General features: G+C 38.2%; 1 protein-coding gene across 3 annotated transcripts in view; it reads left to right on the top strand.

Annotated features, from left to right (window-relative positions):
• STON1 (stonin 1) overlaps window positions 1-13,116 on the top strand; it is a 71,353-nt gene extending 58,237 nt beyond the window's left edge. For 2 of the 3 annotated variants that reach the window (XM_007475287.2, XM_007475288.3), the window contains 2 exons: window positions 5,468-5,670; window positions 6,867-13,116. In XM_007475287.2, the coding sequence (XP_007475349.2) occupies window positions 5,468-5,670; window positions 6,867-6,941 (278 nt within the window). In that variant the 3' untranslated portion in view covers window positions 6,942-13,116. 3 annotated transcript variants of the gene reach the window in all.
• The last annotated feature ends 341 nt before the right edge of the window (window positions 13,117-13,457 follow it).

The raw sequence follows: 13,457 nt of genomic DNA, 5'->3' as shown, positions 1-13,457 counted from the left end.
TTCTCCTTCCTTCTTTCCTTCCTTCCTTCCTTCCTTCTTTCCTTCCTTCCTTCCTTCCTTCCTTCCTTCCTTCCTTCCTTCCTTCCTTCCTTCCTTCCTTCCTTCCTTCCTTCCTTCCTTCCTTCCTTCCTCTCCTCCCTCTCCTCTCTCTCTCTCTCTCTCTCTCTCTCTCTCTCTCTCTCTCTCTCTCTCTCTCTCTCTCTCTCTCTCTCTCTCTCTCTCTCCCCATTACCTTCTGTTTTAGAATCAGTGCTGTGTATTGGTTCCAAGGCAGAATAGTAAAGGAGCAGAATAGTAAAGGATAGGCAATGGGGGTTGTGACTTGCTTAGGTGCTTAGGGACACACAGAGTTTGAGAACAGATTTGAATCCAGAACCTACCATTTCTAGAACTGGCTCTCAACCACTGAGCCATCTACCTGCCCCCCATATTTTTATAGTGAGAGTGGCTCCTCCTTAATATCCCAGGATATGTTTGAAATATTTTTAGCAATGTAGAGCAAAATAAAAGGTAATACATGTAGGTCCTTGACTCCAATTTTCTGACAATATTGTTTGATTTGATCAGGAATTAATACATCTAGGACTCTCATGAGTTGCTTGAGGTTTAGTTAGACAAGTTCCTTTCAATCACACAACTAAGTAAATATCCTGTGGGGTTTGGATCTAGGCCCTCTTGACTCTAAGCACTTTCTCTATGAAAACATACAACCTCTAGGACTAGGAGTATCAGATTGTCTCTTTTTTAAATCATGGAAATAGTAATGGTTTGGAAATGAGTTGCCATTTATTGTTAAAACTGCTCAACTTTTAAAAAGTAAGCTGGAAGTGTGTTACACTGAGATCACTTTTAATTATTCTTTACCACCCAGAAGGGCCTGGGAATCTTATCTCCCGCCCCCCCCCCCCCTTTATAGTGATGAAGGTGGTTTATATACATTTGCTTTCCCATAAAAGGAAGAAGAGAAGAAAAAAATCTGCCTGGGTAAGCAATTATTTATTTTTTATTTTTTAAAACCCTCACCTTCCGTCTTGGAGTCAATACTTAGTATTGGCTCCAAGGCAGAAGAGTGGTAAGGGCTAGGCAATGGGGGTCAAGTGACTTGCCCAGAGTAACCCAGCTGGGAAGTGTCTGAGGTCAGATTTGAACCCAGGACCTCCCATCTCTAGGCCTGGCTCTCAATCTACTGAGCTACCCAGCTGCCCCCATAAGCAATTATTTAGGTAATCAATAACTATGTATTGAGTACCTGCTATATGCAAGGCACTGTGTTTTGTGGGGAATAAAAGGAAAGGTAAGATACTGCCCCTGCCTTGAATTGAATTGAGAGGAGATGATACAGTGTAAGTGATAATAGAAAGGGGAATAAGTGGCCAAAAAGTGGAATAAACTAAAGGGTCTAATAGGAAGAAGGAGATATCATTGTAAGTCAGAATAATCATTGAAGGCTTCATAGAAGAAGTGGGTTAGAACCAGGCCTGGAAAGATGAGTAAGTTTTTTTTTTGAGGATTGGGACATTCCAGGCAATTTGAGCAAAGGAATGATCTTTAAAGTTCATTTTTTTAAAAAAACTTGCTGATTATATCTTCTTATTGTCCTAAATGTTTCTAATTTAAGGTGGAATGTTGAGAACTGGACAGTTATTTGTATTCTATGGTGATTTTACCCTTGTGAAAATTTCGACATCACCGTGACTTTTTTTTTAGCCTATCTGAAAAATTACATTATTGCCAAAACATGTATGTTGCAAGAGATTTTAGATAGCTTCTTATCTGCCATCCTGATATCGTGAGTTAGAAAAGAATGAATTCCCTAAGTTATTTTTGCTTGTATGTGTAGATCTGCATGGATATGTAGAGTTATAGATACAAATATAGTTAAGTGGAGGGTAAAGTTCAGAAAATGCAAATATTGTCAAACTTTGTGATTTCCCTACCAATTATCTGTGTGATCTGGGGAAGGTCATGACCCCGCTGGACCGCAGCCTGCTGTAAAATGAGTCCGTCTCAGAGATCCCTAGGATCCCTTCAAGCTCTGACATTTTATGATTTGTCAGCAAAGTTGGATTAATTCATTATTTAGAAATTGACTTCAGTGTGAAATAAACTCTCCAGAGAAAATGGGGTAGTTTGAAGTTCACTAAAATGGTCTAATCTTTTTTTTGAACTTGGTCTTAATAGCAAAGTCACTACTCTAGGCATCCTTGTCACCAAAGGGACTTGATGACTGGGATTTTCACTCATCATTTTCATGGCCGTCATGCTTGTGATCCAGTGACACTCGCCTCCTTGCTGCTGCCCCTAATGCAGGATGCTCCATCTCCCCACTCCTGGAGTTTTCCTGGGTTGTTTCCCATGCCTGGAATTCTCTCCCCCTTCTTCTCCACTTCCTGGCTTCCCTGGTTTCCTTTAAGTCTCATCTCAAATCCATCCCTCTACAAAAAAACCTTTCCCTGGGGGCAGCCGGGTAGCTCAGTGGATTGAGATCCAGGCCTAGAGATGGGAGGTCCTGGGTTCCAATATGGCCTCAGACACTTCCCAGCTGTGTGACCCAGGGCAAGTCACTTGACCCCCCCCTTGCCCAGCCTTTACCACTCTTCTGCCTTGGAGCCAATACACAGTATTGATTCCAGTATGGGAAAAACAAAACAAAACCAAAAACCTTTCCCCATCCCCCTTCTTTCTAGTGCCCTCCTTTTAATGACTATCTACAATTTATCTTCATGTATATTATATACAGATATAATATATGCACACACATATATATAAACAACTATGTATAAACTAGAGATGCTACACATAAATATAATATATACACAAATAATATTATATTTTGTATATTGTGTATTCATTTACTTATTATCTCCCCCATTAGACTGTGAGCTCCTTGAGGGCAGGTACTGGTTTTGTCTCCTTTCAGTTCTTAGCACAGTGCCTAGCACATAGTAGACACTTAGATGTTTTTGACTGACGAACTAGAGAGGATAATGACCAGTTCCTCTCTGTTTTCATTGAGGATCATTTTTATATTATTATTATTATCCTTGAGATGAGCATATTTAGATTTAAATATTACATATTATTAATAGTGCATATGATATATTATATTAAATTGTTATAAATATTATATATACATATATTATATATACATACATATTTGCCTGTATATAGATATAATTATAAAATAATTAAAATAATTTATATGAATAGTATATCACATACATAGTTAATAGTATACAAACTGCCAGAAGAATATTCATTTACAGAAGGGATACAAGGAGACAGATGTGTGTCCTGTCTTATTACCACCCTTGGGTTCCAGCTCTGGGTAATCAAGCTACCTGTGGATGGAATTGGCTCTGTCTAGTCTATGAATAGATTCAGAGTGGGGGTGGTGGGGATGATGAGGGGTATGCGGGGTTGGGGGTCTGAAGTAGACCAAAGAAACTAGAGCCTTTTTGAAATACATCCATCTGGAGAGGCTTCCTTTTTTTTTTTTTAAGTTTGGAAGATTTAATTTAATTAATTAAGAATATTTTTCCATGGTTACAAGATTCATGTTCTTTTCCTCCCACCCCCCTCTCATAGCTAATGAGCAATTCCACTGGGTTTTACATGTATCATTGATCAAGACCCATTTCCATATTATTGATAATTGCACTAGGGTGATCTTTTAGAGTCTATATCCTCCATCATATCCCCATCTAACCATGTGATCAAGCAGTTGTTTTTCTTCTGTGTTTCCACTCCCACGTTTCTTCCTCTGAATGTGGATAGCATTCTTTCTCATAAGTTGGGGGAGGCTTCTTAACCTCTTTGTGGTCATGGACCATTGGCAGTCTAGTAAAACCTATGGACCCTTTCTCAGAATATTTTAAAGTATAGACAATAAGATAGATAGGATTGCAAAGGAAACTAATTATAGCGAAAAGAAAGCTGCCTTTTTTCCATCCAGATTCACAAACCCATAAAATACTATCCGTGGAACTGTAGTCTGTGAGCCACCATGATGGAGGGTGAACAGACAGGCCCTCATCCCTTTCATTGTGCCAATCAGGAATAAGCTAGAAAAAGTGAAATAGAGGGGTATTTTGTTTATTAGTTCTCTTCGGGCCTTCATTCCTGGTTTCATCTGTTAGTGTAGGTATTTCCTTTTGTGGTTCCCTATTCTCCCCTTGGGGGAAGGGTTCCTGTATATAAAACCAGCTGGCATCACATGTTGTAAGGAATGACAGGCAATTTGTCATTCATAAAATAAGCCATATCTTTTGGGGCTTGTTTTAATAGCTTAAACCACATTCTGGGGGAAACCTTTCTAGGGTTAGGACCATCTTTGTTATTTCAATGAAGTAGGAATTCTATTCTATTGAAGCTGCTAAAATACCTCTCATCCAATTTATTTTTTATTTTATTTAAAAATTTCATTTATTTAATTAATTTAGAATTTTTTCCCATGGTTCCATGATTCATATTCTTTCCCTCTGTTCCTTCATCCCCCTCCCATAGCCAATGAGCAATTCCACTGGGTTTTATATGTATCATTGTTCAAAATTTATATTTTCAATAGTGATCATTTAAAGTCAACATCCCCCCATCATCCAATTTATTGCTTTAAATAGGGTCAGCATTCTTTGATGTGGGAGGATGTTTTTGCTAAGGCAAACCAGAGATCTTTTTGCAAAAAGATCATGTCAGTGTTGATGCTGTCTATTCAACATGTTTCTGATTGCTTTATGATACACACACACACATACATCACCAAACTTAAAGTTTTGAAATATATTTTTGAAGTGAAAAAACAAAAGTTAGGGCAAACACTAAATGCAAAAATAGAATCCTTTACTCCATATATTTTTGAGCTTTGAAAGGGCATGGATGAGAAAACTGTTGATGAAGAAAATTTTGGGGCTAGCACCTAATTTTCTGAATTGCAATGAAATTTCATTCATTTGGACTTGTTATTTTAACTAGAATTGGGATAAAGTTTTTCCTTGCATCATCTATAGAGAAAAACATTGCTCAGTGAATGAAAAAAACAAGACTGTAGAAATTTGATTAATCTTCTAGAGAATAAATTGTTTTGATGTTACTTAGAACATGAATCTATGCAAATGATGTTATTTATTACAAAAGAGTCATCAGTTTATTAAGGCAGACCAGCAGGACTTCTATTTGGAAACACTTTGTTAGCAAGTTAGCTTAGTTTCTTCATTTCCTGGAAAGTAACAAAGCATCCTAAAAAAAAAAAAAACAAAACGCATTACACAATATTTCCCTAACTCCAATTGACTTTCTCTCATTTAGCACACAAGTGAGATTTGGCAGTGTGATCTGAAAGCAAACTTGCACTGCTCTAATGTTTCTGGTCTGTTTGTCAGCTGCACAAAGGTAAAGACCATCTCATACATTCAAAGGAAACAATGCAATTACTTGGACTAACCATTGGCTATTTTTTCCATTCCTTAAGGTCCTGATCATCCCCATAGTTTGTCATACAAACTTGAACTTGGATCAGACCAAGAAATACCTTCTGATTGGTACCCATTTGCTACGGTTCAGTTTGTCATGCTTCACAGTTATGCTTCAAAGACAGAAATGAAGTCTATGGGCATCGAGAGTGATGTCCAGCCCCAGAAACACGTTGTTCAGAAAGCTTGCTATAACTGCCAGGTGAGTCTGAAGCTCTTTTGATCCATCTGTGGTTTACTGAAACTATCAGTTGGTTTAGTTTTAAATGCTTTATTTGAACCACTTAAGTAGTTCTATGTGCATGTACCTAGGTGTAAGAAGTATTTGAGACAAAGATTACAGGCAGGAATATCTGACAGTCAGTAGTAAGTACAGTGTGCCTAGGAGAGCACATGTGTTCCTTTACCACCGAGAACCTTCCATTGGGAAGACCTTGAATAAATAAAAGGGGTTTCAAAAAAAAACATACATACCCTGTAACCAGAAATAGAACATAAACTTCTTGAGGACATGGACTATTTTTCTTTTTTCTTTGTATAGCAGCTACCACTGTTTGTGCATAGCATGTGTTTAATAAATATCAAATGAATGAACGAACACAATATTCTGTTAAAACATTATCTAGCTTCATGCAAGGAAGCAGATGTTCACAATATTCAGGATCTTTTATTTTTGAAACTGGCACACTTCTTCTTCCTCCTTGTCACCCCACCAGCACATGTCCCCTAAACTTTGTCTTCATTCAATGATTCAATCGATCTAGGTAAATGATTACCTAGATGGCCTCTGCCTCAAAGTTACCATGTTACCCCGAAATGTTCCAGAACGTTGGTGTTTCATATATGTTTTGTTCCTATCTCTGGGCTCAAATGAAACTTCCCATTTTCTAATAATTAAAAAGAATTTATATCTTTTGTTTTTATATCCCCTTCATTTCCAAATATATCCTTTCCACTAATATTTTAAAACTCACTCATAGAATTTAAATAGCAGATCTAGTGCTGCCATTTTTTTTCCCACTTTGGCACTTATAGTATAATTAGTATGATCACGTCATTGGCACCACCTCACGATTTTATCCCATAGTAACATTTATTATCATACTTGTAGTTATGCCAGTGAATCACTTATCAACAGTTAAATGTGCATACATTTTCCTGAAACATTATATTTATGGGTTGACTGAAGATCCTTCCAAGTGTTATGTTGTGGAAGTCAGTCTGTGCTTAGGATCTGTATGGCTGTCAGCATGCACTATAGCTTGCATACATCGATAAAGAGTGGTGGATGCTCCAGTTACTCACAAAATACACCTATGCCCAATGCGTAGCAAAGGATCAGGAATTGTAACTATGCTGTACTTATTAACGCATTCCATGTTTTATTTTGAACCACAGGTTGAAATAGAAAAAAAATGGATTAAAATTGACGGAGAAGACCCAGATAAAGCTGGAAACTGCATAACCCAGTAGAGGAAATAAGACTTGACAATGGATAAGAGTGACCCATTCTTCAGATAATGCAATTCAGAGAGAATAACAATAATAGCAAGTTCCAAATGACTTAACTGTTGGATTGGAATTGATAATGAACCTCTGATTTCATTGATAAAAAGAACTCCCAGATGAGAGAATTTTCTCAGTTAATGCAAGTCTCCAACTACAATTACATAGTGGGGGAAAAAGTTCCACTGTGAACACTGATGTGATTCGCAGCATGGGAAAGAGGAAGAAGTGCCATATTTTGTGTTTGGAGAAGCAAAACATCTGAAATCCATCATAGTCGAGAGAGCCATCTTCAAGAGAGCCAAGCTCTCAGTGTTTTGATCTAAAACTATTCCCCTTTGTGCAAGGCTTTTGCTTCTCCTTGAAACTTAATAGTGTTGCTCAAGGTAATTGATGTGACTTAGACAGCAAATGACCTGAAATAGCTGTTCCTTGAAGGTATTCAGTATCTGACAGCTTTAGGAGGATCTGAAACATTTGCTTCTCCTTTGGCCCCACTATCGACCTTATTTTCCTATTGCCACCTTTATTAGGGAATAGGGCGATGAACTCTAAACCAATCAATTTAGCTTCTTGCTAACAGCATTGGAAAAGGGTTTTGAGTGAGAGAACATTGAAACCAAAATGGAAGTTTGGGGTAGATATTTGGCAAGAGCACTTTGACCAGCTTCATTACCTGCTAGTCTTATGATGGTTGGCCAGTCCCTTCAATCCCTTTGGGTTTCAGTTTTAATTTCTATAAATTGAGGATCATAATATCTGGACTTTCTACCACACTGGAGAGGATTCGTCATCTAATCCAACACTCCCATTTTACAGATAAAAAACTAAAGCCCAGAGACATTACATGACATCACACAGGTCACACAGGTAATAAGGAGTAGAGCTGGTATTTGAACTCAGGTCCTCTGACTCCATATCTGCTGTAGTTCACTATTTGGAAAGGACTCTAACAAAGTATGGCAGGATTATGGATTTAAATGACCTATGTCTTCCCTGGCTTGGTCTTAAGCAGAATGGAGAACTGAGAATTGACTATATTTAGAAAATGTTTTTCTGCAATTTCTAATTATCGTATCTTTTAGTATTTACCCCACTTCAGGACTTGTATGGCTTCTGATATGTGCTGCAAATGTTTATGAAATACCTAAGAAGTCATTCATGTGGATAAATATTTTATTTTGGTAACTCAGAAAGATAAATGAACTTTTTTTGAAAGACTATTTTTTTCCAAAATGGAATCATAATATTATATTCATTTTACTTTGGGGCTTTGATAACCCTGAAATCTTTCTTTGGACAGTAGTTAAAATATGCAGGAGATTTTAAATTATCATTTAAAAATATACATGACTCTTCTTCTTTTAAATTTGAAATACTAAGAATATGGAAAAAGGATCAGCCTAAATTATTTTTTCAAAACCCTGAGATAAGCCTCAAGTGAAGAATAATCCAAATCACATGACCAAAAGAACGTAATATTTTTCTTCCCTGGGGACGCTAACCATAAGGGAAGTCAATGTGAAATTATGAGATTATTCTGAACTGGATACATAAGGTATTGCGTGTCAATGATTCTAAAATGATCCTAAAAATACTAGGTAAATGATTATAATCTTTGGGTAGCTAATGAAACCCCCACAGTACTGGCAGATTTTATTCTGCTTCTAATTTTATACTCTCCCCTTGTCCCCACCACTACATCAAAGGAAGTCTCTCAGAGAGATTACCCTTCACTTAGTGTTCAGTCTTAACTATTATTAAAAGCTATTTGTCATTATCTACTAAAGTCACCTACTGAAGCAATAAGCAGTCTAACATTTTTCCAGACAACATTTATCTGTTTGACTTAAAGTTACTTCTGTAGATTTTATTTAATATTGTATAGCATTCATTTTAATCTATTTGCTCAATAAACCATTTTCCCCCTTTTAAAAAATTAATTTTCCCCCCTTTTTCATTTCTTGCTGAGCTGCAGAAGTAAGCAGCTTTTATTGCTACTCTCTTATATCATATAGATAAAGAAATATAAAATAGTTGAATGATGAACTACATTTGTATTAGTATTTTTAAAACCGTACTTGATTTGATACTTATTTGTGATTCTGTGACCTTACCTGTGTGGCTACTTCCCTCCATACGTGAAGATCAAAATCTATTCATTCCCTCCCATGCCCTGTGGTTTTTCTATGCCTTCTATAGACTTCCTTTATAGTCACTGCCCAACAGGCCAGAGGCTTTTCTCCGACTCATTGGATTCAAACATCTAATGCTTAAAATTCATCTTGGATAAAATGGAGGGTGAGCCGTTATGTGTTTACAGCTTCCCTTTTACTCATCTTCCCTTCTTCCATTTTCTTCCTGGTCTTTCCTCCATCCATTTCCTTTTCATCTGGTGTGTCCTGGAGGAAGCAGTACCAAGGTAGGCTAGGTCCTCTGAATCTGTAAGATAATTCTAAGGAATATCGCTGAAATAATGACTGCCATTTTTTAAGGGCCTGTTTTATGCCCACAAAGAACTCAGATCTTGATTCAAATGAATTGAATGAATATTTAAACTTGGAAATAAATTCAGCTAATGACTCAATTAATTGCCCCTCCCAGCTCCACCAGTTGGCCATTATCTTTGGGTATCCCACTGTCAGAGTTCTTTTCTCACAATAACAGCCTGCTTCTTTGGAGAATCTTGAGATTCAGTGTATGGAATATAACAAAAAGTGAAGCAAAAAAACAGTCGGAGAGCCTGTGGGAAGGCAAAGGTTGATGGCATTAACAGCGGTATGCCAGGGCATAATTGTTAATTTACACATTTGCGAGGATCCTTAAATATTCATTACTGAGTGTTAAATTAACATTCAGTGATCGAGAATGGGCTTCTTAATAAAATTCTTCTGACCTTCGAAATGGCAGGAGGTCAGATGTGACAAAGGAACTCAAGCAAGATGCCAGGAAGAGTCAATTAGATTTACAAATTAGAAGTAAAATGGTATCTCCTGGGGACTAGCAGGTAAGAGGTAATTTGCAAAGAAACCTGATTGAGGGGAGGGGTGTTAGTGGCAGACTTTGAAGGGTGCTTCTCTATCAGGTGTGATCTAGATAAGAGCCCCCCAAGATCTGGCAATTGCACTACCTACTAGACTATTTTTAGCCTTAAAATCAAAAGGCTAGGTGGCCCAGTGGATTGAGAGCCTAGATGTAGGGAGTTCTGGGTTCAAATATGACCCTGGACAAGTCACTTAACTCCCACTGCCTTTTAAGCCCCAGTGCTTTCTAAGATGGAAGAGAAAGGGTTTTTAAAAGTGTATTCAGTTATTCAGATGTCCAAATGACGGTTTTGAACCGTTGACTAGATGGCAAAGTGTATTCATACAAATGGTTCTTTGAACTGCTGTCCTAGCATGTTGAGATGCTGGGCAGCATTTCCTTGGAGCCATCTAGAAAAGAGAGGCATGGGTTACCCATGTGCAAGGTATATGCCCTGCAGGGAATTCTGCCTTGGAGGGGGGTAGTCATCCTATTTGGGGTATAGGATACAGTTTCTAGTAAGAGGAAGCTGTGGGTGATTTCGAAACTGTGTGTGAGCAGTTTCATCCCCAGCGGGATCCTTGGGGATATTGGGCAATACTGTGTCTTAATCTTTGTGAGTGAAAATTCTTGTTTTCTTGGGGTTCAGTCAGTGTCATCAGATTAGATTGGGTGTTTGTCATTCCCTTGAGAGACTGGGCTCTGGGAGATCAATCTTATCCAGTGGGGAAATACCAGTGATGAGAGAAAAAAAGACAGATAGAAAGGTAAAGAGATGAGAGGAACAGCAGACAGACAGACAGACAGACACAACAGAGACAAAGGCAGAGAGAGAGAGAGTTCTCTGGTGTGGTAACTCTCCTTTGGACAGCTAGAAAAGATGAGAAAATCAGATTGACTCCAGGAGTGAACATATTGCTTGGTGATGATGAGCCTGAAAATAGTCAAACTGATTAATTGTAATATCTGGATTTAGTTTAGTGACTTGAGAATTTTCCCTCTTTGTGTAGGAATGAAAACTCTTCATCCCTGAAAAAAGAAATGTAGCACCAGTGGTTTTCATCTTGCTTTCTTTTACAGCTCATGTTGATCTAATAAAAATGTTCAATCATTCTCCCCTTCTCTGTTCTTACTGAATTAATTTTTTCCCCCGGAGGGCTAGTAGTCTTAGTCTGTTTCTATACAATTTGGTTCATTTGGATATGAGCTGGAAAAATCTAATTCTCGGATACATGGCTAGACCTAGTCTTGTGAGCTCTCTATTTCCTAGGATGGCTCTGTGGCTGAGTTCAGAATGTTTGCTGATATAAAGGTAGCCTCATGATTTGGATAAGATACAACTCTTCCAAGTGGTGAACACCTTGGCTGGAGAATTCTTCTTAAGGAAGCAATACAAATTGGCATCAATTAATTAGAATGAACAAATAGAACAAAAAGAGACTCTGTAAAGGAAAGATGGCTTGGGGTCCTGGGGAGAGTGGAGTTGAAGCCCATTGAGATCATAAAACTCAGAGCTGGAAGCTTAAGAAGATGAGGTCCCCCAGCCCTCTCCTTTTACAGATGAGGAACCTGAGGTGGGGGGGGGGGGAAGTCACCGGTTTGAGGTAACAATTCATAAGTGCTAACTTGCTGATATTTAGCAGATGCTTCATGGGGAACCATGTGCACATTAATGTGCATGGAAAAGTCAAATCACAGTTTAGTTCCCAACCGCCTCCTTACGCCGTTCCCATAGATTATATTACTGAACACTCATTCCAGTGACGGCTGGTATTTGCCCCAGACTGATTGCTCCAGATGTCTCAGCTCAGTTTAGACGAGTTGACCAATTATTCAAACAGGGTCAATTTTGTTTTGCAAAATATTTGTTTTGCAAAAGTTTTCTTTTCTGGTCAACAGCTGTAATCAGCCTGTTCCCAAAGTTAAAACTGTTGAGTTGCTATTTGACAATTTATGCATAACAGTGATTAAAGAATGTGCTTTGCTCAGAATATCATTTTATGCAACCCTTCTGGGGCTCCTCAAACTTTCACTCAAAAGCCTATTCCCCAAAAGATGGGGTCCTCTCCTCTTGGAGTTCTAGGGCAAACTCTGAAGAGCTGGGGTTTCTATAATGGCCACTGAAGAACCCTTACTGGTATGCTTTGCCATTAACTATCAGCCAGTTGCCTCAATTAGTTTTAGCAAAGGTATTTATTAAGGTAATGTGTATTGGCTCCAAGGCAGAAGAGTGGTCACTGGGCAAGTCACTTAACTTTGTCTCAGTTTCCTCAACTGTAAAATGAGTGGGAGAAGGACACAGTTCCTTCCTTCATAGGACCCTCGTGGAGTTTTCTTTAGGTAGAACTCTCTACTGCAAGGAAGGAAGAAAACATGCATTTATTAAATGCCTCCTGTGTGCCTTACAAATAATATCTCATTCGAGATAAAACAATCCTAGGTAGTAAGTGCTATTATGATGCCTCTTTTATAGTTGGGATTGAGGTTAAGTGACTTGTCAGGGGGAAGCATCTGAGGCAGAATTTGAACTCGGATCTTCCTGACTCCAGGACTACCATTTTATTCACCGTACCATCTCACTGCTTGTAGGGCTCCCAAGGACCTGTGCCTCTCCTGGGCAGCTGGCACTTATCTCTGCATTAAGAGGTCTCCCTCTGAAGAGTTGCTATTTTCAGGTAACTCTCCACAGCCACTAGCAGGCACTTCTTCCATTCTTAGCCACTGTTGTCTCCTGGGCTAATGGTACCACCTCCAGTCACCTGGGGAGCATAGCGGGGTGCAGGTTCCTCTCATGGGCTTGGCTGCATCCCCTTCTCCAGACCAGCTGCTGGAATGCACAATTCTAAACTGTCTTGCTCTTTTGTCCATAGACCTAGACATGTATCTGATTCTTTTGACCAATCATTAGATATTTCCTATGCAGCAGCATCATCTATTTTTATGCAAGGATGAAAACATTGTATTCCTACTTTTGATTAATTGAGTTAATTAGGCTGTTTGGGTCTTGTGTGATTACAGTAAGTGGGGTTGGGGTGGAAATAACTTTATACTTATAACAAAATATTTTATAAATTATATATTGACTTAAAAAAAGAATTAAAGATGTATTTCAAATGACCATTCTGTGTGATACCGTTTTTTTTTTTGTCAAGATGATTGTTGTAGTCATTATTTTTGCTATGGGATCAATTTCAATATACTTAAATAATTGAATTTGCCACTGCATGCATATTATAAAAGAATAGCATCTTAAAATACACTGGAAAAATAAAAGCTATGCCAAACTGTGACTGATAATGACATAGGCACATAGGATCACAGATTTAAAGCTAGAGATGACCTCAGAGGTCATGTAGTATAACTCTCTGATTTTATAGGTGAGGAAACTGAGGCATAGAAAGCAATGTGATTTGCCCAGGGTCATACAGCCAGTAAGTGGAAGAGTGAGGATTTAAACTC

The sequence above is a fragment of the Monodelphis domestica genome, chromosome 1 (assembly GCF_027887165.1).
Source record: "Monodelphis domestica isolate mMonDom1 chromosome 1, mMonDom1.pri, whole genome shotgun sequence".
Classification (NCBI taxonomy): domain Eukaryota; kingdom Metazoa; phylum Chordata; class Mammalia; order Didelphimorphia; family Didelphidae; genus Monodelphis; species Monodelphis domestica.
Note: the sequence above shows the minus strand (reverse complement) of the source record. Positions and strands in the feature narration are given on the sequence as shown.